General features: G+C 37.0%; 1 protein-coding gene across 3 annotated transcripts in view; it reads left to right on the forward strand.

Moving 5' to 3' along the window:
* RABGAP1 (RAB GTPase activating protein 1) overlaps window positions 1-25866 on the forward strand; it is a 170058-nt gene that overhangs the window by 68327 nt on the left and 75865 nt on the right. For all 3 annotated transcript variants that reach the window (XM_010844019.1, XM_010844020.1, XM_010844021.1), the window contains 3 exons: window positions 3177-3351; window positions 6911-7004; window positions 11030-11180. In XM_010844019.1, coding sequence (XP_010842321.1) covers window positions 3177-3351; window positions 6911-7004; window positions 11030-11180 — 420 coding nt within the window. The remainder of the gene's footprint in view (window positions 1-3176; window positions 3352-6910; window positions 7005-11029; window positions 11181-25866) is intronic.

Genomic DNA, 25866 nt, shown 5'->3' on the forward strand with positions numbered 1-25866 from the left:
AGATGCCACCACCCTTATAGCAGAAAGTGAAGAGGAACTAAAAAGCCTCTTGATGAAGGTGAAAATGGAGAGTGAAAAAGTTGGCTTAAAGCTCAACATTCAGAAAACGAAGATCATGGCATCCGGCCCCATCACTTTATGGGAAATAGATGGGGAAACAGTGTCAGACTTTATTTTGGGGGACTCCAAAATCACTGCAGATGGTGACTGCAGCCATGAATTTAAAAGACGCTTACTCCTTGGAAGGAAAGTTATGACCAACCTAGATAGCATATTCAAAAGCAGAGACATTACTTTGCCAACAAAGGTCCGTCTAGTCAAGGCTATGGTTTTTCCTGTGGCCATGTATGGATGTGAGAGTTGGACTGTGAAGAAGGCTGAGCGCCGAAGAATTGATGCTTTTGAACTGTGGTGTGGGAGAAGACTCTTGAGAGTCCCTTGGACTGCAAGGAGATCCAACCAGTCCATTCTGAAGGAGATCGGCCCTGGGATTTCTTTGGAAGGAATGATGCTAAAGCTGAAACTCCAGTACTTTGACCACCTCGTGCGAAGAGTTGACTAATTGGAAAAGAGTCTGATGCTGGGAGGGATTAGGGGCAGGAGGAGAAGGGGACGACAGAGGATGAGATGGCTGGATGGCATCACTGACTCGATGGATGTGAGTCTCAGTGAACTCCAAGAGTTGGTGATGGACAGGGAGGCCTGGCGTGCTGCAATTCGTGGGGTCATAAAGAGTTGGACACGATTGAGCAACTGATCTGATCTGAAATACACTGTAGGGGTCTTAAAATGTTTTATAAATTTATTATTTTATAAATGAAGAAGCTAATGTCTGAAAGACTAATTGATGTGTCCAGTGTTCACAGACAAGTAATTAGTATAACCATCCATGTTGGAAACCCAAGCTTCTATCTGTGCATGTACTTGCTGTGTGTGTGTGTGCATGCGCATCTGTGTGTGCATTCAATCACATCTGACTCTTTGTGACCCCAGGGACTGTGGCCTACTAGTTTCCTCTGTCCATGTAATTTTCCAACCAAGAATAGTGGAATGGGTTGCAGTTTCCTACTCCAGGGAATCTTCCCAACCCAGGGAGCCAACCCAAGTCTCTTGCATTGGCAGGCAGATTCTTTACCACTGTGCTGCCTGGGAAGCCTGTGTGTATGTATTCGTGGGCATACTCACCCATATGCAGTATTTCACTGTACCTCTCAAGATAGAAAATGATTTCTGTGCTAGAACTCTTGAACTGCTAGATCAGGACCCACAGGTTACTGAACTATTCCTGAGATGTATGATAACTTGGTTAAGATGGTACTACTAGGTTTCTCTTTTGTAAAAGTAGATTTTTCTTTTTGTATTTAACAAATCATCTTGACTCCATATTTATCTGACTTCCAATGGACAGGATTGCTCTGGTCACTATTACTCAAAGGGGAGTTCAAGGTGAAGTGCAGGGGTTGTTAACGTTTATATAGTTTCTGGGGAAAAAATTTTTTAAGGTAATAAATTATGTTGATCTTTGAACTATTTTAGAAAGAAATTAAGTAATGTTTTAGAGAATAATTTAAGCAAAAACAAAATAAATCCTTTGACCAATCTAAGCAGAATATTTGAAAGTTAAAAATCATAATTGCAAATTTAGAATGAACATATGTCATAGATTTTAATATAATTCATTAAGTAATGAGGGAACCAGTAAGATGGTAAAACTGGTTCCAAGTATTTGAGGAACTTGAATTTATATAGTCTTTTCTTAGGAAAAAAATATTAGAACAAGATTGTTGGGATAGAAACAAAACTGTTTAATGTACTGTAGGTAACCTTTGGGTTATCTTTTCTGTTGTACAGAAATTATTTGTTTAGCTATTGGTCACAAACCTAGAGGTTAATATGTAATTTCACAGAGTCTGGGTCCTTTAATTAATAGTAAGTAATTAAGTCATTTGTTCATCTTGAAAATTTAATAATCCTTTGTACATGTTAAAACAGTCAGCACATCTGATCTGTGGGTCAAATCTGGCCTGACTGGTTTGTATAAAAAAGTTTTGAAACATAGTCATGCTCACTGTCTATGACTGCTCTTGTACCGTAATGGTAGAGTTGAGGAGTTGCAGCAGAGACTACTGGCCCACATAGACTAAAATATTTACTGTTTGGCCCTTTACAGAAAAGTTTACCAACTACTTAATTAAACAGTGCTTCAGGATGCTGTTGAAAGGACCTGTTGCTACTATGTTAGCCTTCTAGGATTGGGGTAGTTTTTCTTAAGAATCCAAATAAACATTAAGAAGATGGTAATATCTGCTCTCTGCCTGATATTTCTAATGAACCTCTTATTGCCCTCCCCCTTCTGTATCTTTACTTCATGCATGTGTATCTTTCTCTTTGGTGTTGCTGCCTTTCTGTTCTAGTTTTCTCTCTTTATTTTCCTACAGTTCTGTCTTTTCATCCTGCTCTGTATTTCACTCTTTTTTTCCTCCTCCTTAAACTGACTGTAATATGGAATATTAATGTATGTAAATATTGTACTGGTAAAATTTTATATTCCCTACTCTTAATTTTTTTTAGATCAGTTTAAAATGTTATGTGCTTACCTCAAGATAAAACCCAAAATACAAAACAATTTCAGTTATCAAAAATTTTGTGAACTCCATTGATCTCTTTTCTGTCATTTACCTCTCCTCCCACCACTTGTAGCTTTCAGTTGGAAGAAAAGTTACCTATTCTGTTATCACTAGGCCAAAGGATTTGGTGGTAGGGGCATGGAGATAAGACATTCTCAGTTTTAAACTGTATGTTTTAGATTATTTCTAAAACATTTTTAATATACAGTTTTATATAGGAAACCTTGAGCAAAATTTTAACATAACTGGGAAGCTACCAAACAGTTAACTTTTTAAGTTAACTTACTAAATATTGGTAGTTGGATGTTTGATGATACAGTCTAAATACAGAAAATAAAATTGCAAAATTAGAATCCTATTCAGTAAATATCCTATTTTCTTAAGGGTTTTAAGCCTAAACATATGTTTTTCTGCTTAGAAAAGGTTGCATTTAGTTTAAATATTAAAAGTAATACCTTTTTATTCTCAGATCCTATGTAAAATCAGAAGTAGTGCTCAATTTAGAAAAAATTTTTATCACTTGATAAATAATGTGTTTTCCTCTTTAAGATAAAGCAAAAGGAGAGAAAGAACAATACTGACACTTTATACGAAGTTGTATGCTTGGAAAGTGAATCAGAGAGAGAGAGGAGGAAAACTACAGCCAGTCCCTCCATTCGCCTGCCACAGTCAGGATCTCAGAGTTCAATGATACCTTCTCCTCCAGAAGATGATGAAGAGGAAGGTAAATTGTAGGGAGAACTTAATTTCTATTTTGGGTGGTGTACACAGACCATTACAGTTTTATCAGGGAAGTGATAAAGTGACATAGTGTTTTGAATACTTTTAATAAATGTTTATGAGAGTCTATGCAAAGGACTATGGGAGATAAAAAATGATTGCCATTGGACTTTCTTTGAGGTAATTATAGCCAAGTTAGAAAAAATGAGATTTATAATTAGTGCTTTTTTTAAAAAGAATCAGTCTCTGCTAGCTTAGTGAATTAATACAGCACATTTTTAGAGCAAATTTGACACAGCTTCTGCCTAAATAAATGTTTCCATCTCAACTGATTTATACATTATTGGATTTTCACACTGATAAATACTAGGAATCAACCAGTTCTTTTTTTTTTTTCTCCTCTCTTTCATGATTATGTCTGTGAATTGTTCTGTCAGTTCTGTGTCAGAGTGAGAAATGGAGGGAAGGAATACAGGAAAAATGAAAGTTTGGAAGGCATTTTGAACCAGAGCTTTATTTTTAAGGGCAAAACCAAGCTGATTATGAAAAGTCGTAAGAGGTATGCATCTATGTGAGGTTCACAGGGAGTGTTCTGGAAATTCATAGGAGAGAATTCAGTTTTCATTGTGGAGTATGTGGTGGAGCACCGTGACTCTTTTTTTAGCTGGAACTTTCAAAGTGCAGGGAGAATTCAGAGATAAATGTGCTGGTTTGGACACTTCTGGCTAAAAAAAGTACATTAACAGAAGCATCAGGGTGATAGAAATGTTTGATTGGGGTAGAAGAAATATGTGTCCATGATTATATGTACTTTTTCCAAGTTTAGAGCAAGTGCTGACTTCCCAATTCCTGTTCTTCCCCATAACTTCTACTTTTCCTATAACTAATCAACTTAGCATCATTTATTGGCAATGTTAATGGCCACCAGTTGCTAGATGCTTAGTGTGGTAGACAGACACTTTGTTTATGAAGTAAGATAATACTTTGTTTATATAATCCACACAAATTCCTGAAAAATAAGACTTATTTTGAACATAAGGAAAGTGAGTTTGCCTAATGTCGCAATATTTAGAAATTGGCAGGGAGGATTTTAATCCAGGTTTGTGAATTAGCAGTCTGAGCTCTATTGTGTTATCATCTATGAGCATGCATTCACATAAAGCATTTTGAAGTGCAAAGAAGGCACAAATGTTTTTGAAAAGTTAGTATACAGTTTAGAGTCTCCTGCAGAGACAATTTAAGTCATGTTTTAAGTCCAGGAAGGGTCAAATTGTTCCTCCTGTTTGAAATTGACCATATAACTGGTTCTGGAGACTTGCAGTTTTCCTTTGTGTCAACATTGCTTAAGATGCAGAGCAAATAAAAATTTACAGAACTTTCCTCCCTTTAAGACTTGGCAAAAGTTCAGAAAGACACACCATTTATTGTGAAACCAGAGACTGTTCAAATCTCCATATTATAGGTGTTAAAGGATATCTACCAGTTAAAAAGAAATTTGGGCCCAGCTAATAGATAACATCAAGACTGAGATGTAGTTCTAGTCTATAATAGGCACGGTGTTTTTAATATAATTGAGGGGATTCAGAAGGCCTCTGCTGACAGCACTTAACTGGGGAGAGAGAAGGACTAAGGGCAGGTGGCAGTCCATGGGAGAATCAGGATCATTAGAACAGAAGCTCTGTAAAGGAAGAGAGTGTGTCCCTTTCTGTTCCATGTTGTTTCCGTGGTGTGTAGTCCAATTCCTGGTATATAATAAATGCTCAGTAAATATTAACAAGATGAGTAGCCTTCCTAGATCCATTTCCATAGTGAAAAGTTAATGACGAGACTGCAGCCATACCATCTCTTCATTCTGTCTAATCCAGTGTACAAACCAGGGAACTTGGTCCTGTTGTGATGTTTGCTCCCTGAAAAGAAATGGCTATAGTCCTCTAAAGAGCCTCCTTATCCATTGGCCATTTGTGCTTATAGGGCAGGAAGCCAGCAGTTATAAAGGGGAGGTGTTCAGAGGCAACATTCTGAACACATCCAAACAATAAAAGAGAATTTTGTAAGATAAGTCTTCCTAATCTCTTTAAAGGAATTATCTCTTGTAAATTTTAATACATTTTAAAATAGCTGCCATCACCCAAAGACATTGTGTTATATTGACATTTTTAATGAGTGGAGAATTACTTGAGGCATTTAGAGTATGGCCAGCTCTGGAAAGTAGTGAAGCAGAGGGACATTATCTCAGTGCCCTTGAGCCTTTCTCTTTTCCTTATTCATCTGCGGAGGTCTCACTTATATTCAGTCTGTCTTCTTCCCGAACTCATTGTGAAAACTGCTGATAATGTTCAAGATATTATAATGTAAATAAATTTAGTAATAAATATCCTGGATTTCTGAACCTTTAAAATCAGTACAGATATACTATCACTAAAGGGATGCCAATTCATGATATAATCATCAAGCGATGTTAAGATCCAAACTTTTTTTTTTTTTAAGATACAAAGTTTTTAAAGGCAGGTTAAACAAAAACATTTAGAAACAGCATTGATTGAGTTGACATGGAAACAAGTACTGTTTTACCCAACTAGTGCAAATGTCAGTTGGAAAAACCATTTTGGGAGGCAGTTGGTCATAAGTTTCAGAATCCTTAAAAGCATACATTTTTTTAACTCAGGAAGTTCCCTTCTGGGCATATACCCAATAAAAAACAATGAGATCTGTTCATCCTAATACTATTTGTAGCAAAAAGTTGAAAACTCCCTAAGTGTCCAACAAAAAAGATTAAGTAAATCTTATTTTCCCACTACTTTCATTACTTTTTTCATTTCTCTCACATTCCTTTATTATCATTATCACTTTTTTTCATTGTCTTTAAATCTTATAATCCTTAAATTTGTATTCAGATTTACATTTCCTGATTACTTGAACAAAGTTTGAAATGATTCATCTTGGTCCTTTTTAGAAAGTATTTTTATGCTTTCTATTAATCCATGCCAGTATAGAAAATTTAGAAAGTCATAAAAACATAAAAGAGGAAAGAAAAAATCATAGCTCTATAAGATTTAGTTCTTATTTTAATTTTATGTGCACTTAATATTTTGCCAAATCATTATGTTAAAAAGTGTCAACACAAGTTTGGATTGTAAACGTATATCAAAATTTATTCAAATACTCTCTGCTTTTCTATTTTGGAAGCTTATGCATGTGTGTTTTGTGCTTTTAGCTGTTATACGTAAGACTGCTATATATTTTCATGTGTGACATTGTTTGCTGTGAAACAGGTAAGAGAACATACCATACTTTGAGTCCTATCATTTTATAGTCATATGGCTCTTTTTTCAGTTGACATTATATAGGCATATATAAAAAGCAAGAGAATTAAAGAGTTTCAGCAACATTCCACCTAGGGCCATTTTTACTTTTCTTGTATTTATGACTATATGCTTAGAGAGAAGTTATGATACTGTGCTCCCAATGAAATCTTTCAAATTTGACTGTTACATTTCCAGGTCATTCTTCTGGCTAGCATAGCTACCTCTATTATCCTTTTTTGTGTGTTTTGTTTATTAAAGATAACGATGAGCCTCTCTTGAGTGGATCTGGTGATGTATCCAAAGAATGTGCAGAAAAAATTCTTGAAACATGGGGAGAACTGCTGTCTAAATGGTAAGTTGTGATAGAATAGTTCTCCTTTCCAGTTCTTATGTTATGGGTAGGGAATTTTGCCAAACATTTTTCAGTTTTGGAGCTGATAATAAAAACCTAAGTATGAGGTTCACATTCGAGAATCTCTGTTGGTAGAGGTTTATAAGGGTAATGAAGTCGTGAAGATCTGAAATCAGCTTTCAAAATATCAGAAACCTAGTAAGCTTTCAGTGTTGCAGAAATATTTATGCAAACATGGAATCCATGGAGAAAATAAATAAGGAAAGAAGTCACTTATATTGAAGTGGGCAGGAATTGCTGATTGGTTAAGATAATACACAGTAGTTAAGGCAATACACAGTAATCAGGAAAGCTTAGAAGGTACTCACACAATGCATAGAACCATGATAGAGACTGCAGTGGGATTTTTCCCTATCTCTGTTATATGCCTCAAGTGACAGAGCAGAATGTTATAAACATGGTATATATTTATTGCTCTACCAATTAGTAACACTTGTAAAATTCAGGAATTTCTCATCAGCTCAAGAGACAGTTTGATGACAGTGTTAAGAAATATCCTATAGACTGTCTAAAAAGAGTACACTTGCTTCAGGTAATCTATTAGTGAAATCAGAGACATCCTGGTAAATCAGGTTGGTGAGACGTTTATGTCGTTTACTTTTCCCACTGTGTAGGATGCCAATATATGCTGAAAAGAGCTGAACTTGAAAATGATCTGAGCAGTTTTCTGTTTCTGACTTTCTGGTTCTTAGGGTTATCATACCAACTCCCCATGGACCTGCTACTTGGAGTCTGATTTTTCTCTGAAGTTTTAACTATTGAAACCTTCACTCTGCTCTTAGTAAAATTGTGTCTCAGCATTAAAAACAAACTTCATGCCCTTAAGGGCTGGGACTATAATGGGCATCATCTGCTTCTAGCACTCTCACAAAGCTTTACACTTTCGGTAAAACACTCTCCAATTGGGAAATGTCAAATGTGTACAGGAGGAGAATGCAAACCAAAGCATGGTTTGTCTTTACACAAGTGGTTTTAATAAATGACATCTGCAGAAGCCCCCCCAGGGGAATAGTTCTCTTTTATTTTTTTACATTCCTTCAGCAATCAGGAGACAAACCTGCTGATGCTCTCATCACAATATATTTTCAGTTCAGTGAATTTGGAGTGTTTGGACTGCTGCTGGCAGAAATTTCATCTGTATAAAAAGATTTCTGCTCTAAAATAGAAACGTAATTGAGTCTTGACATGGGTTATATAATAGTGTATGTAAAATTATATAGATACAGCATTTAGACTCTAAATGCTCTAAGTTTTATAAAATGAACCCACCAGCGTTTTATACAATTGCTTGGAATTTGTTTAGTTATCAGGCTTTTGTTTATCCATTTTGTTATTCTTTTGATAAAATGATATCCTTATCGTACTCCTTCAAATACGTTAACTAACTTTCCATCTGTCTCACCTATCTTCAGGATGTTTATAACTGTTTTTTTTGCTGATTTCAGTCATGTGTTTAGAAATAATAATATTTCTTCAATTTATTTTGTCATTATTTTTTCATCATTATTATATGTGTTTTACGATAGGAATCATCACCGTGTCATGGAATTTTAGAGCCTGGTAGACCTGGCTTCAGGTCCTACCTCTCCTGTTTCTAAACTGTATGATCTTGGGCAGGTCACTTAACTCTTGGGAATCTGTCTTCATTTGCAAAATATAAGTCTGTAGAACCTCCATGCAGGATTATTGTAGATTAAGAATAATAGATGTTGCAATGGTAGTAATCATAGTAAGAAGTAATAGATTTACTCTGTGCCCAGTACTGTGCTAAGTTATGTGCTCTATTTCAACTATAATAACCTTATAAAATAGTATCCATTTTTATAGATGAGGAAACTGGCTTAGAGATTAAGTCAACAATTCTAGTTAGTAAACAGCAGGCTCAGAATTTTTAACACATTCAGGTCTGATTCCAAAACTGATTTAACTCTACATTAGATTTTAGTGTCAGTGTTTATAATAAATATACCTTTGTGCTCTAATTCTCCAGGTTCATTTTGATAAGAATTTTAGTGGTTAAGAGAACTAATGTCAGTAATAGTTGGCTGAGTTATCATCAGTGACAAAATTATTCTGAAAATGATTTTACCAATATAAATCAAGCTTGTGTTATCAAATAATTCTTGGGTTAGTTTTTTTTTTAAGAGCCAAATATAAATATTTTAGGTTTTGTGGTCAATAGACTCTGTTGCACCTACTCACCTCTACTGTTGCAGTGTGAAAGCAGCCATAGACAATACATAAATAAAAATGGCTTGTGTTTCAGTAAGAGTTGGTTTACAGAAACACATGGTGAGCCAGATTTGTCCCATAGGCCATAGTGTGCCAATCCTTGGATTAGATAATGGAACTACTTTAGTCCTTTCTACTTCCAACTCTTCAACTTATATATATATATATATATGTGTGTGTGTGTGTGTGTGTGTATATATATATATATTTTTTTTTCCCCCAAGCAAAGCCAAAACTGTGTTAAACTGTCTATAGCTCTTGTATTAAGGTGCTAGCATCATCACAGAATTAATAACTTTTAATAACTTTTAAATGTACTGTGTTTCATTCTGCTGGAGTTCTGGGAGAGTTTTGAGAGAAGTCTCAAGACCTTTCTGTACAATATTTTGATAGTGGTCATTTTGTACCAGTGAGTGAAGTCGCTCAGTCATGTCCAACTCTTTGTGACCCCATGGATGGTAGCCTACCAGGCTCTTCTGTCCATGGAATTTTCCAGGCAAGAGTACTGGAGTGGGTTGCCATTTCCTTCTCCAGAAGATCTTCCCGACCCAGGGATCGAACCCACATCTCCCTCATTGTAGGCAGACGCTTTACTGTCTGAGCCACCAGGGAAGTCCTGGTAACTTGTGCTTAAATCTGATAGCCAAAGAAATTCCTCCATGTCAGAATCTTGCTTTATTGACTCAGTAATGGTGGCTCTCAAATCACGAAGCACCTGTGATGTAACAGATAGAGCATTCATTGAGGTTGAGTCTACCTCAGTCTCTTAATCAACTTCCCTGAACTTCTTTCTCCATCTGTAGAACTGGAGATACTACCACATACCTCAAATGGTTGTTGTGAGGATCGAATAAAATTAAATGCAAAAGCACTTTGTAAGTTAATACCAACACTTCTAAAAATTCTTTTTCAAGATGTTTTATTTCCCCCAGTAAAAGTATTTTAGGGAATTCCCTGGCGGTCCGATGATTAGGACTTTGGGCTTCCACTGCAGGGGGCAATGGGTTTGATTCCTGGTCTGGGAACACTTGCCTGGAGAATTCCATGAACAGAAGAGCCCAGCAGGCTGCAGTCCACGAAGTCACAAAGAGTTGGCCACAACTAAGTGACTTTCATCATCATCTGAAAAATAAGATCCTGCATGCTGCAACCCCCCACCAAAGAGATGTCTTATTCCCCCCATTTTGTAGATGAAATAAATGAAGCTCCAACACTTTAGTAACTTGTTTTGACAATATAATAATACAGTAGAAACTTTTATCCATCATAGTTATTAAAAATTTATTTAAAGCACCATAAAAACTGCTGAAAGCATTTATTTTTATATTTATTCTTACTTAGAACAAATCTTTACCTAAAACATAAAAATATACAGTTTACTTATTAATTTTGATGCAGAGCCGAGCTTTTATCTTTAGCTATGTGTCCACTATTGAGAATTTTGCTTTGTTTTTCTTGCACAAGTCACAACCATAAAGCTGTAGTTTCCAGTTCTGATTTTTTTTTTAATTAGACCAATAATTTAGAGATACATAAGACGCAGTCTGACTTCAGAATTTTTTTCTCCACCCAATCTTTTACAGTTATATTGGCCACGTCTAGTTCTAGGCTTTTTTCTTTATTAATGTTTTTTATTAAGTCTTTATATATCGTTTAGTTTAGCTTTCCTAAAAGTAACACTCTTTTAAAAGCTCTGTCTTTTATGCACTTACAGCTTATGGCTTTGTTTTTAGGCATCTCAACTTGAGCGTGAGGCCAAAGCAGTTGTCATCCTTAGTAAGAAGCGGTGTTCCTGAAGCTCTTCGAGGAGAAGTCTGGCAGCTCCTAGCAGGTTGTCACAACAATGACCACCTGGTAGAAAAATACCGAATTCTCATCACTAAGGTAAGGGGATGATAATTCAGCTTCAGCATTAGTTCCTTTAGAATTCTATTAATAAAAGATTATTCTGTCTATTCACTTACCAAGAATTTTATGTAATTCCTTTAACTAACATAAGAATAGAACTTTCAGACTTCTGGCTCAGTTATTTCCAGTGTTGGCACAAAGGAGAAGGCATAGGTTTTCTTCCTTCCTTTTCACCTCAGAGGCAAAAGATGGCCTCTGCCCTTTGTGTATAGGTCAGTTGTGCTGTGCTGTGTGTAAAAACTTTCCTTTATTTATTTTAATCCTTTTCACCCTTCCCAGAAATGTGCTGTTTGTAAGTAATGGCCTAGTCCTATTTTTTTTTTTTTTTTTTTTTTACAATTGGAAGAACATGGTTCTATCATCTTAAACCATGTTCCCTTTCAGTTCATTCCTCTAAACTGAATTCTCAATTTTTATGGTATCCCCTTCTCAAGTTGATGAATTCCTCAAGGTTTTGCAAGTGAAGCAACGCAACTATTCTTTGTATAGGCATGCAAAAATTTAATTTTCTGCTAGGTCAGGCAGTGGTTTGCGCCTTTTGCACTCATGTTAACTGGTTTTAAGCTTTGCTTTTGTTTTCCAAAATTCTTAAAATCTTCATCTTTAGGAAGCGGTTTCTTTGATGGTATAGAAATTTCAAACCTGAGTTATGAATGAACTGCTCAGAATTCTCAATAATATATGAGAATTTTTCAGTGTGACAAAGTAATAGGACTTCTTTTAAAAATATACTAAACCTTATGAGAAGTGAATAATACTGATATAAAACTACTTTTTTTTTTCTTTTAGTACTTTGTAGGTAAGGATAGAATTTAAACATGAAGTCAGATCTTTCCTCACCAGAATAATGACTTTTATTTGCTCAAAATATTTTTCGTCAAGAAAAATGTTCTCAAGAACTAATGTTCTGATTCCCTTGATTGTGTCAGTGTAATTGTTTAACCCACTATATTGAGTGCCTATTACAATTGCAGTGTTGGAGCTATGAAGTCAAACAAAAGCAGTTAACATAAGTTGTGTGGTAATCTGGAAAAGCACAGTAGAAACCATCAAAAGGAGTGACTAATTCCGCATGGGGGGATAGGAAGAGTGTTTATCAGGAATATAATATTTAAGATGGATTTCAGAAAAGACCTTACCAGGCATGAAAGAATGACAGAGTGTTGTACTCATAGTATCATTGGAAACATGGAAGAACAGGGTACGCAATGTGTGAGAGACTAGCAAAGGTACAGCTAGTTCATTTTTTTCTTTTATTTGCAAGTCCTGTTAGGTAATTGTAACATTTTGAAGTCCTTTGAAATGTTTGGCCAAAAATTATTTCTTAAGTATTTTTGGTGTGGCTACTCATACAGATAATTTAAAGACATGGAATATTCTCTTTTTGTGGTTCCATGAAAATGGTGATACCTGTTTCTCAAAGAAGAACCTGGTAGTTAGATGATGTGTTAAAAGATCAGCTCTTAACAATATCTGATACATTTGATTAATGTTTTATATATGCTGGTGTCATGTCAAGTTTATATTTCACATTAAACTTACTGTGGATGATAGAAACTAAAAAGCTTTCTAAAAGATGTATATTAAATTGCTGACATGTAATCAGAATGTACAAGTCATTTAACCATCATAATATTAGTTGATGCTGTTTTGTTTTATTCTATAGTGTTACATAGGTTAAATACAAGATATATATTGGCTATATCTATAAAACTAGGTTTTTCTGTCTTCCTAGAAATAGTTATCACTGTAATTGACATTTTAAAATTTGTTCAGATTTTTTTTTTTGAGTCGTAAAACTACATATTTTTAAATTTATTTCTACAGCAAGCTGTGATTTACATAGGCTTAAATACACAAATTTACAGCTCGATGACATTTTACATGTTAATACACTGCTCTGATCACTACCAAAAGAAAGAATATGTCCATCACTTCAAAAAGTTATTTTTGTCCCTGTCTAGTTGTAACCACCCCTACTCCACCCCTGAAAAACCAATACTGTGTTCTGACTTCTCTTTCTCTAGATTAGTTTTGATTGTTCTTGAACTTCATTTAAAAACAATGATACAGTCGTGTAGCATGTACTTGTTTGTATCTGACTTTTTCTGCTCATCCATTTTGGGAGTATATCAGTAGTTTTTTGTTTTTTTTTTTAAGATTTTTAAAAATTCATTTTTGGCTGCACTGGGTCTTCGTTGCTGCATGCAGGCTTTCTCTAGTTGTGGTGAGTAGGGCTACTCTTCTGGTTGTGGTGCTTGGGCTTGTCGGTGGGGTGGCTTCTCATTGTGGAGCATGGGATCTAGAGCACAGGCTCAGTAGTTGTGGCCCACCGGCTTAATTGGTCCAAGACACATGGGATCTTCCCGGACCAGGAGTCAAACCCATGTCCTCTGCGTTGGCAGGCAGATTCTTAACCACAGGACTATCAGGGAAATCCCAGTAGTTCGTTTTTTATTCGTTTTCATTTTTTTAGTTGCTGCAAATATTCCATTGTATGAATAAATCACACTTTAAAAAATCTATTCTGGTATTATAGATGTTTTGTTTCTTGTTTTAGCTTTTATAAAGTTGCTGTGAACATTCTTGCATATAACAGGTGCTATGATCTGAAGGTGTCCTTTAAAATTCATGTTGGAACTTATCCATTATACCAAGGTGATATTGAAAAAGTAGGGCCTTCGGGAGGTGACTCGATCGTGAGGGCAGAATCCTCATGCTAGGGTTAGCACCCTTATAAAAGAGTCAAGGGAAAGCTCCCTCACCTTCCACCATGTGAGGACACAACTAGAAGTTGGCAGTGTGCCACCCAAAAGGGAGCCTTCACCTGAGCCCAACTGTGTGGCACCCTGATCTTAGACTTCTAGCCTCCAGAATGGTGAGCAATGAAATTCTGCTGTTCATAAGCTGTCTGTTCTGTGGTATTTTGTTATAGAAACCCAGATAGACTAAATCAGTGCAATTTTTTATTCAGTCATTGTGCTATTGCTAGGCATTTATTTTGTTTTCAATTTTCAGTCTCTAAATGATGTTTACTAAACAACCTTACACAATGTTCCAAATCTTTGACTTTTATGGAATAGTCTCAGTAGTGTGGTTACTGGATCAGAGGGTAATACGTTCTTTAAACTTGCTATTTAATTTTTGTATGTAATTTACTTATATCCAGCTTGCTTCTCTGAAAGGCTGTGGCAGTTCATGGTTTCACCAGCAATGTAGGAAAGTGCCTATTAGCCCATATCCCAGACAGTATTTGATATCACTATAATTTTTGCTGTCAGTGGATGTAAATGATGCCATTATGTCTTTAGTTTGCAATTCCCTGACTACAAGTAAATTTGAGTGATTTGCTCTTCCATGAATTATCTCTTTGTATTCTTTGTATATTTTTCTATTAATTATAAGATGTCAGTTTATAAGTACTTTATATGATTACCTATATTAATTCTTTGTAACTTCATTATATACTTTTCTAGAATTTGAGATTTATATTGACTTTATAGTTTTATGCCATACAAAACATTTTCAATTTTTATGTAGAAAATTGTGTCTTGGTTGAGGTTTATCCTACCTCGAGATTTTGTAAATGTACTTTCCAGCATTTCCTTGTGAAATTTTTATTGTATGTGTTACATTTGTACATCTTTAATCCATCTGAAATTTATTTTTGTACATGGCATATGATAGCAGTCCAATTTTACTTTCTCCCAGATGGCTAACCAGTTGTGCTACTTCTATTTTCCTACTGAGTAGAACTACCATCTTTGTTAATCTTAAATTCTCATACATGCTAGGATTAATCTCTAGCTTGTTCAATTTGATGTTTATGTGTTCCTATACCAGTATGGTTTTGGTTTTGGTTAAAGAGACTTTGAGTTATGTTCTATTATCTGGTAAAGCAAGTCTTTTTCTTCATTGTTTCCCAAATAATTTTCTTACCTATTTTTGCATATGTAATTTTCCATATAAACTTTAAAATCATTTTCTCCAGTCTCACCATCATCCTGTAAGGTTATATAAGGATTCTAGTTTGAATTACATTTAATTTATATATTAATTTACGTTACAAGTTACATTGTTATAATATATTTACATCTGGGAATATAGTATGTCTTTCCATTTGCCCAGATCTTATGTTTGTTAAGACTTCTTTCATACATGTTTTATTCCTCTTTAGTTAAATTTATTCCTAAGAATTATCTTAGAGTGTTCTTGCTATACCAAATGGAATTTTTTTTTCTGATTTCCATTTCTAAATAGCTAATTGCTACAATAGAGAATAGACTTTTTAAAATTCTCTATCCATGTACTTCTTGATATTTTGATTAATCCTCCTGTTTATACTAGCATCCTTTGAGATTTTCAGATATATGATAATAGCAAAAACAGTTTCACTTCTTTTTTCACTATTTATGCAGGTTGCTAAATTTTCCTATTTTTCTATTTGATAGAAACATTAAGACAGTGTTTAATGATGATGGTGATAAGTAGCATCACTATTGAGTTCCTGATTTTAATTAAAATGATCTTAGTTTTTCAGACTTCTGGAAAGCATGCTATTCACTTGGGTTGCTTTTTTTATTGTTAAGTACTTTTTATTTGATTTAAGTGATTTATTCTATCCAGAGTTTGCTTTTTTTAATTAGGAATGTCTACTGAAATATCTCCCAGGCTTCCCTGGTGGCTCAGATGGCAAAGAATCTGCCTGCAATTACAGGCGACCCAGGTTCCATCCCAGGGTCGAGAAGATCCCCTGGAGGAGAAAATGGTTACCCACTCCTGTATTTTTAACCTGGAGAATCCCATAGACACAGGAGCCTGGAAGGCTGTAGTCTGTGGGGTCTCAGTCTAACATGACTGAGTGACTAACACACACACTGAAATGTTATGAAGGAATTTTTCAGCACTTAAATATGATTTTCTTTAATTTGTTGATGAAGTAGATACATTATCAACATATAATAGACTTCTTGATACTGAACTACCTTTGGCTTCATGGAATAAATTTCTGTAGACCAAATACTCCTGGATTCTTTGTTTTCTTTTCCTACTGGTCTTGACAGAGGGTTTCTCAACCGTAGTCTCTAGTTAGAGCTTGTCAGACGCAGGGTGAGGAAACTAGTAAATAAGCCACTCATATGGCCTCATACATACAGTGTCAGACTTTATTTTTTTGGGCTCCAAAATCACTGCAGATGGTGACTGCAGCCATGAAATTAAAAGACGCTTACTCCTTGGAAGGAAAGTTATGACCAACCTAGATAGCATATTCAAAAGCAGAGACATTACTTTGCCAACAAAGGTCCATCTAGTCAAGGCTATGGTTTTTCCTGTGGTCATGTACGCATGTGAGAGTTGGACTGTGAAGAAAGCCGAGTGCTGAAGAATTGATGCTTTTGAACTGTGATGTTGGAGAAGACTCTTGAGAGTCCCTTGGACTGCAAGGAGATCCAACCAGTCCATTCTAAAGGAGATCAGTCCTGGGTGTTCTTTGGAAGGAATGATGCTAAAGCTGAAACTCCAGTACTTTGGCCACCTCATGCGAAGAGTTGACTCATTGGAAAAGACCCTGATGCTGGGAGGGATTAGGGGCAGGAGGAGAAGGGGATGACAGAGGATGAGATGGCTGGATGGCATCACTGACTCGATGGACGTGAGTCTGAGTGAACTCCGGGAGTTAGTGATGGACAGGGAGGCCTGGCGTGCTGCGATTCATGGTGTCTCGAAGAGTCGGAGACGACTGAGCGACTGATCTGATCTGAACTGATGGCCTCTCTTACTCCCAGCTATAAGATTTACAGCTCCTTGGTTCTGATGAGTCAAATAAATTGGAATTTAGAATGGAGGAAAAATAGGGTACTTTCTGGTTTCCAACTTCCAGAATCATCCTCTGGTCTGTCTTTCTTTTGGTTATTTTTCACCTTTTATATCAATGACTCTATTTTGTTTTGCTTTGTACCAGAAATTTACATCAAAAGGCTGCCATAAAGGATTCTTTTAATACAATAATGAAATAGCAACCTATTCTAATGTTTCTCTTTCCTTCTGTTAGTTAGCTTTGTCTTCTCTGAAGTCTATTTGCATTGTTTTCTCTAGTTATTTTAGTGGCAAGTGTTTTGCCGTGAATTTCAGGCTTTTATCCAGAACCTAAACTATTAGTAAGCCCAGATAATCAGTATTTATGTTTCTAATTGTCCAAAGGAAGTCTTTGGACATTTTACCAGTCTGGAAAATTTTAATTTGAATATCTAACTATAATTTCATTATTTTGCAGATTGTTCTAATTAAAAATCTTTCTAGTGGTTTTGGTAATAGTTAAGGATTAATAGTCCTGGGTGTACTTTGGAAGGATTGATGCTAAAGCTGAAACGCCAATACTTTGGCCACCTCATGCAAAGAGTTGACTCATTGGAAAAGACTGATGCTGGGAGGGATTGGGGGCAGGAGGAGAAGGGAACGACAGAGCATGAGATGGACAGGGAGGCTTCTTGTGCTGCAGTTCATGGGGTCGCAAAGAGTCGGACACGACTGAGCGACTGAACTGAACTGAAGGTTTCAATAAGCTTTAATGATGAGAACCTCCTGTTGATACTAAACAAAAAGGTAGCAAGTTAGCAAATAAAGCACTGGCCATGAAGTTAGGCAGCATGAGTACTAGTGTCAGCTCTGCCACTGGCTTATATGAACTCAAATGAAGTTCTGCACCTGTGACTATTAATTTCCTTTTCTGTGAAATGAAGTTGCTGAAGTAAATGGTTGAGCTTCTTTTAAGCTTTAACATTCTGGAAAAATGAAATACCATGTTTGAGACCTGCCCCCAAAATAGCTCATGATTCTACTGTTTCACAATTCAGTGCTCTTGCTATGTGATTTTGTAAGAAAACAGATTGTCGGGGGACTTTTAGAACTTTATTATCTGTTCCCATATAGCAGTTGCTGTAGTAGGTCTGCTGTAGTTTTGAATGTTCATGTCTCCCCAAAGTTCATATATTGAAATCCCTAACACCCCGTACCCTCAACAGTGTGATGATGTTTGGAGGTGGGACCTTTGAGAGGAAATAGATCAAGGAGGTGGAGCCCTCATGAATGGGATTAGTATCCTTATTAAAAAAGACCCTAGAAAGCTCCCTTGCCCCTTCTGTCCTATGAGGACACAGTATAAAATATCTATGCTACTCAATCTGCCGCCACCTTGGTCTTGGACTTTTCAGTGTCCAGAACAATGAGAAATAAATTTGTTGTTCGTAGGCAGTTCAGTCTGTGGTATTTTTGTTATAGCATTCTAATGTCTAAGACACTGTTCCTTTAAATTGTTCTTTGTGAAAGTAATTTTTAAGTCTCCATATCCCGTCTTGGTAAATTCATGTATCCTCTTTGAGTTTCTGTAAGTCATATCTGTCCAGGCAGTTTTCAAGATCTTTTTATGTTATGAGACTATAATTCAATTTATTATGTATCAACCTAATAATTACCAGTGAATTAAGTTGTTGTCATACTAGAATTTTACTTGAAAGGTCTTCGTGTCCAAAAACAGAATTGCCTGTTGTATTATAGGTATTTCTTATTCAGTCAGTCAGAAATACCTTTAAAAGCCTGCTGTGTGTCAGCCTGTGTGTTAAGGTCTTACGGATATGCCCATAAATAAAATGTACCTGTTTTTTGGTTTAGGGGAATCTACAATCTAAAGTAGACAATTAACTAACCAATTGCAATAAAGTTGCATGAGGGTTATAGATAAGAAAATACATATTGTTGTGCAGCAAATGACAAGAACTTTTCATCTAAGAGTTTCATCTATGAACTCGTGTTCGTAAATTATCGAGAGAGGGTGATTATTGGGATAGGATAGGGGGACTGCATGGCATGTGTGATGTTAAAAGTTGAAAACATGTTCTCAAGGATGAGAAAGAGCTTGGCAGTTTCAAAGTGTATGAAAGTAGGTGGGTAGGAGCCAGATCTTAGAAAGCTTAAATAAGGCATATTTAATACCTCAGGCAATAGGAAGTCATTTAAGCATCTTAAGAGGCAAATCATATATTCAGGTTTGGAAGGCACTATGCAGAGTGATTTAGTGTCCACCTAAAGGTAGATTGTCTCGATTCAAATCCTGGTTCTGTATTTAGGCCATTGACATTGGGCGATTTAGCATTAAACTTTTGTTTACTGTGTGTAAAATGGTATAATAATAATATCTTATTTGTTGAGTTGTTAGTTTTATGTACTTAATAAACCACTTAATACAATGCATAGCCCCTGGTAAGTATAATCAATCTGATTTCAGTATTGACCCATCTGGTGATGTCCATATGTAGAGTCTTCTCTTGTGTTTTTGGAAGAGGGTGTTTGCTATCACCAGTGCGTTCTCTTGGCAAAACTGTTAGTCTTTGACCTGGTTCACTTTGTACTCCAAGGCCAAATTTGCCTGTTACTCCAGGTAGCTCTTGACTTCCTACTTTTGCATTCCAGTCCCCTATAACAAAGAGGACATCTTTGGGGGGTGTTAGTTATAGAAGGTCCTATAGGTCTTCATAGAACTGTTCAACTTCTTCAGCATTGCTAGTCGGGGCATAGACTTGGATTACTGTGATATTGAATGGTTTGCCTTGAAAATGAACAGAGATCTATCATTTTTGAGATTGCATCCAAGTACTGCATTTCAGACTCTTGTGATCTATGATGGCTACTCCATTTCTTCTAAGGGATTCCTGCCCACAGTAGTAGATATAATGGTCATCTGAGTTAAATTCACCCATTTCAGTCCATTTTAGTTCGCTGATTCCTAATATGTCATTGTTCACTCTTGGCCATCTCCTGTTTGACCACTTCCAGTTTGCCTTGATTCATGGACCTAACATTCCAGGTTCCTATGCAATATTGCTCTTAGAGCATCGGACTTTACTTCCATCACCCATCACATCCACAACTGGGTGTTGTTTTTGCTTTGGCTCTGTCTCTTCATTACTTCTGAAGCTATTTCTCCTCTCTTCTCCAGTAGCATATTGGTCACCTGCCAACCTGGGGAGTTCATCTTTCAGTGTCATAACTGTTTGCCTTTTCATACTGTTCACGGGGTTCTCAAGACAAGAATACTGAAGTGGTTTGCCATTCCCTTCTCCAGTGGACCATGTTTTGTGGCCCTACACGGCATGGTTCAGTTTCATTGAGCTAGACAAGGCTGTGGTCCATATGATCAGTTTGATTAGTTTTCTTTGATTATGGTTTTCATTCTGTCTGTCCTCTGATGGATAAAAGCTTCCTGATGGGAGAGATTGACTGAGGTGGAAACTGGGTCTTGTTCTGATGGGTGGGGCCAAGTTCAGTAAATCTTTAATCCACAATTTTCTGTTGATGGACGGGGCTGTGTTCCCTCCTTGTTGCTTGGCCTCAGGCCTCCTCGAAGTGAAGTGAAGTGAAGTCCCTCAGTCGTGTCTGACTTTTTGCGACCCCATGGACTGTAGCCTACCAGGCTCCATCCATGAGATTTTCCAGGCAAGAATACTGGAGTGGGTTGCCATTCCTCCTCCTTACCTGAGGCCAAACTATGGTGAAGGTAATGAAGATAATGGCAGCCTCCTTCAAAAGATCCCATTCAGGCACTGCTGCACTCAGTACCCCCAACCCTGCAGCAGGCCACCACTGACACTCATGGGCAAAAGTAGATGTTTTTCTGGAACTGTCTTGCTTTTTCGATGATCCAGCAGATGTTGGCAATTTGATCTCTGGTTCCTCTGCCTTTTCTAAATCCGACTTGAACATCTGGAAGTTCACGTTTCACGAACTGTTGAAGCCTGGCTTGGAGAATTTTGAACATTACTTTGCTAGTATGTGAAGTATGAAGTGAAGTTGCTCAGTTGTGTCCAACTCTTTGCAACCCCATGGACTGTAGCCTACCAGGCTCCTCAGTCCATGGGATTTTCCAGGCAAGAGTACTGGAGTGGGTTGGCATTTCCTTCTCCAGGGGATCTTCCCGACTCAGGGATCGAACCTGGGTCTCCCGCATTGTAGGCATGTGAGATGAGTGCAATTGTGTGGTAGTTTGAACATTCTTTGGCGTTGCCTTTCAGTGGGATTGGAATGAAAACTGACCTTTTCCAGTCCTGTGGCCATTGCTGAGTTTTCTAGATTTGCTGGCATATTGAGTGTGTATCACTTTCACAGCATCAACTTTTAGAATTTGAAATAGCTCAACTGGAATTTCATCACCTCCACTAGCTTTGTTAAATATTAACAATTTTACATGTTTCATCAAGTTACATTGTCATTCTGTAAGAATTTGTCACTGAGGCCATCAGAGTCCATTATGAATAAATTGAGTACCAAGGACTGTCTGAAGGCATGTTGCAGTGATGACATAAGGCCAAATGGAGCTGAGCCCTGTGAAGCAGGTGATTTAACCTGGCATTGTCTGTTCAGCTTGGCTCTGGGAGGACATCTATACAGCCAGGTTTTTTTGTTAGTTTTACCAAAAGGACATGTTATATATTACTTTGGCTGTCTTTTTTATCTGTGTATAAAAATAGCACATAGAAATTAGCAAATTCACAAAACATAAAACCACAAAGAAAAAAAAATCATTTGTAATCCCATTATCCAATGAAAAGTAGAATTGATTTTTAATGTATTTTCTTTCAGTCATATATACAGAAATACTCTTACTAAATACATCATACAACTACATTATTTTAAAAGGGAAATGTATGGATGAATTTTTGTGAAGACACAGATTTATTGCTTTCCCTTATTAATAATTTCTGTCCTCTAAAAAAAGTGGTTTGTTTTAATCCAAAATAAAACATATAACTCTTAACTAATTATTTTTATTTAGTTTCTAGTATGAATATTTTGAGGGCTTCCCAGGTGGCCATGGTAAAGAATCCGCCTGCCAATGCGGGAGACGAAAAAGATGCGGGTTCGATCCTTGAAGTAGGAAATGGCAACCTGCTCCAGTATTCTTGCCTGGAGTATTCCATGGACAGAGGAGCCTGGTGGGCTTCAGTTCATGGGGTCACAGAGTCAGGACACAACTGAGTGACTGAACACGTGTGCTCACGTACACACAAATATTTTGATTATAGCTGCTCCTAGAGTGGTTTTATTAAAACAGAAACAAAATTGAAAGCACTACTGTTTTACTAATGGTACTGTAACAGCTTGTTGGTTTCATTGCATTTTTATAACATTTTAAATTCTTTAAAGCTATCAGTTAATGTAACAGCTGTTTATATCAGCATAACTACCTAATTTTATATATGAGAAACCTGAGATGGAATAAGAGAGTAAGTTACATGCCCAAATTACAAGTAGTTAGAAAAACATGGACTCTTAGCTTTGGCAAATGGTTTTGCCATTTATTGAAATGTAAGTCTCAGAAATTATTCTTTTTTAAGTCAATATTTATTAAGCACTGAAAATAGGAAGATCAGAAATAAAGTCTACGTCAAATGTAGAGGGTAATGAGTAATCTGGTTTGGCTGGAGGGCAAGGTATTTGGGGGATTTGGACTAGTGAGATCAGACTGGAAAGTCATTGGGAACCATAGACTCTTCTTGCATAATGGAGTTCATAATAACCCTAATAAAGCATGTGCTGATGGATATTTAACAAGCAGAAATGAATAGATTATAAAAATGAACAAGAACTACAGAAAATATTTAATGATAGCCCCAAATATTAAAAACTAAAAGGGGAAATGAATTTGAGAGCCATTATAGAAATAGATTCCCAAGATATGGTGAGTAAGAATGGTATATTAAGGGAGAGAGTGGTCAAGATGATTCCCGAGTTCATACCTGAGTGCTTGGGGAAATCTCAGGGGAAAAAAGAGGTTTATTTGGTAGGAAAAATGTATTTAATTGTTGGATGTGCTATGGTTGAAGTCTCTATAAGACATCCAAGTAGAAGATGTGTGACCAGTAGGCAAATTGTGGATGGAAAAGAGAACTCAGGAGTGAAATCAGATCTGGAGACATAGGCAGAGAAGTTACCTGTCTAATGGGAATAATTTTTAATGCCATATCATCATTCCTTCTTGCCTACGTATATACAGTCTCAATGTATTTGAGGAATGCAGGGCAGCAGTGTATCCAAATGACTGTTGTTACCACCCTTAGAACTAGGCAGTCACAGTGAGAGAGGGCACCTTAGGATTCAGAAGAGCCCAAGCCTCAAGCAGCACAAGGTGACTAGTGGGAAAACACAGACTAGGAAGGCTGTTTGAGTTGTATGAGAAGAAAATAAAGTTATATACCTCCTGTTTCTTAGATGTTGGTAAACCTTTTGTGTACACCATCTGCTTTATTTCTCAACAATCTCATGAAATAGAGAGTATGATCTTCATTTTGAAGGTGATGAAACTGAAGCCAAGAGAAGCTAAGTGATAATAGAGCAAGGAAGCAAGGATTTGAACCAATGGGAGTTCAGTGTCACGGGTCCTTTTGACATACTTTGCCATCTTTTCCAGTAAGACCTGTCGATTAAGCTATCAAACTTATGCTTAATAGGCTTTTTTAGTTCCTTGCCTTTGTGTAATAAGCACAGTGCTTCAGATCTTAAAATGTAATTGAATTCTGATGGTGAGTAACCATTGCCTGTAGTGAGAAAGCATGTGTGGGAAGCAAACAAAAAATGAAAGTTGGATCTCATAATATACATCTCCATCCCGGTATGCAGACCTTCTGAAATGTTTTCAGATGTCAACATTTGTTTATGTTACTCTACTGAGTTATGTGAAACTTAGAAGAATGAACTGAGAGTCCAAAGATACCTGGGAGAAAAGATACTAAAAATACACAATTAACTAAAAATTGTCGTAATTTGACACTCCCAGTTAGCTGAAAATTGTGCTCATTTGACATCATCTGAAATGCCACAGTACAATCCCAATTTGTGTTAGTAGGCACAGACAAGATTGTGTGTTCTAAGATACAAAGCTAGTTTGTACCATGAAACTTCCTGTAATTGTGGGTGCATTTACTTGCCCATCTTTTGTTTGTATATATACCACTTCACAGCAAACTAGAAGCAAGTTATGACATTTCAACCAAACGATAGTGTTGAATATAGGAACAGTGTAATTCTTCTTTGTGTGTGCTGTTTCTGCAGTATTTGAAATGGATGGGATTTTCTTTGTTTTTTTCTCTTAAAGACCTAATTTTTAAATTTGCTTGTTATTTTGGTCATGTTTCTTAAAACTGATCCGTATATAGTGAACCATGAGAAGAAATTAATGCCAAATATGTAGTCTTCTAGCTAGAACTTCTGGTGCTGGATTTTGATTCTTCAGTTGTCATGCACTGTTAACATACTTTCATTCTTTAACATTGCTCTTTGTTCTATGGGAAATGCTACAAGAAAATAGGAATTTCCTCTCACCGTTAGCCCTCTGGCAGTGTTTTTCAGTCTAATTCTCGGCTTGCACTCAGTCCTGGTTACTACCTCCTCTTCTTACTGGCAGTCTAAATTCCGCTAATCTACGAAGAGGGGGGTTCCAGACCGACGAGGAAACAGCTTTCAGACGCTGCACTGCAGGCATATTAAGTTATCCCCTCACTGTGCAGTCTGGAAATCGGGGAGCATTTCTCTGGCAGTGAATTCTAATGAGCTGCTAAAGATGCCAGAGCCTGTGTGCGCACCCGGGCGTTTTCTTCTTTCCCCTCCCCCGCCTCTTCCTTTTCCCAAGCCCCCTCTTCTCCCTATTTCTCCTCCTCCTCCTTTATCCCCTCCCTCTGTGTCTCAGTTCTGCAGTAAACGAGGCTGAGGCACATTCCTGCTTTGCAAGGCTTTCAGCTAAGGATGTTCTGTGGCTTTTGTTTGGATTGCAGCATGCAGAATTACAGGTAATACTCAGAAATTGAGCTAGACAGATCAATGCTATTGAAATGTTTTCTAAGAGGCAAAATATTGGAATCAATAAAAAAAATTAAGTTATCTTGGCTAATTTTATTAGTGGTAATTAAATGGTATAAGTAGATTCCTTTTCTCCCCTGAAAAGCTCAAAAGAAAGGAAATGGGGTTAGATTGATCTGACTGGCGATTGATTTTGCTTTATGTTGGTCATGAAAGACTGCTGTTGCTGCACCTCCCCTGTAAAGTAAGAACCATTTATGTGGGGGTGCTGCTGAGGGTAGGTGTGAATAGTTGACCTGGGTGGGGTGGGATGGAGTGGGAGGTGGGATACCAGCTTGAGCTAGCCAGGTTCTTGATTAGGGCATTGGATACAAAATGTAAAACGCTCTCTCCTTTTCTTCTGTCAGCTGTTCAGAGGAGACTCATTACAACTCTTGCTGAAGTCCTAGCCTTCCTCCCTTCTCTTCTGCCCCTGCCCCCCACCCTCACTGGCTGAAGACCTTGTACCCAGAGTTTGCCTTACTCCCCTGGTGCTATGTGTATGGTAAACCTGGTACTATGGCCGCATCTGGGACTGGCCAGACAACTGCTGCTGGTTCTCCCTATTCCAAGAAGGATTTAAAGGGGAATTACACTGCAGGCAATGCACCAGAGCGGCAGCATCGCGAGCTTGGGGACTAAGGCTCCTCGGGCATTATTGCAGACACACAGAGCTGACCGCAATGACAGCAGCTGCTCCTTTGAACTGTTGGCAGCAGCCAAGCGGCAGCATGAAGTGAAAGATCACTCCTGAGCTCAAGATGAACTCTACCTTGGA

Source organism: Bison bison, unplaced genomic scaffold (assembly GCF_000754665.1).
Source record: "Bison bison bison isolate TAMUID 2011002044 unplaced genomic scaffold, Bison_UMD1.0 scf7180017864193, whole genome shotgun sequence".
Taxonomy (NCBI): Eukaryota; Metazoa; Chordata; class Mammalia; order Artiodactyla; family Bovidae; genus Bison; species Bison bison.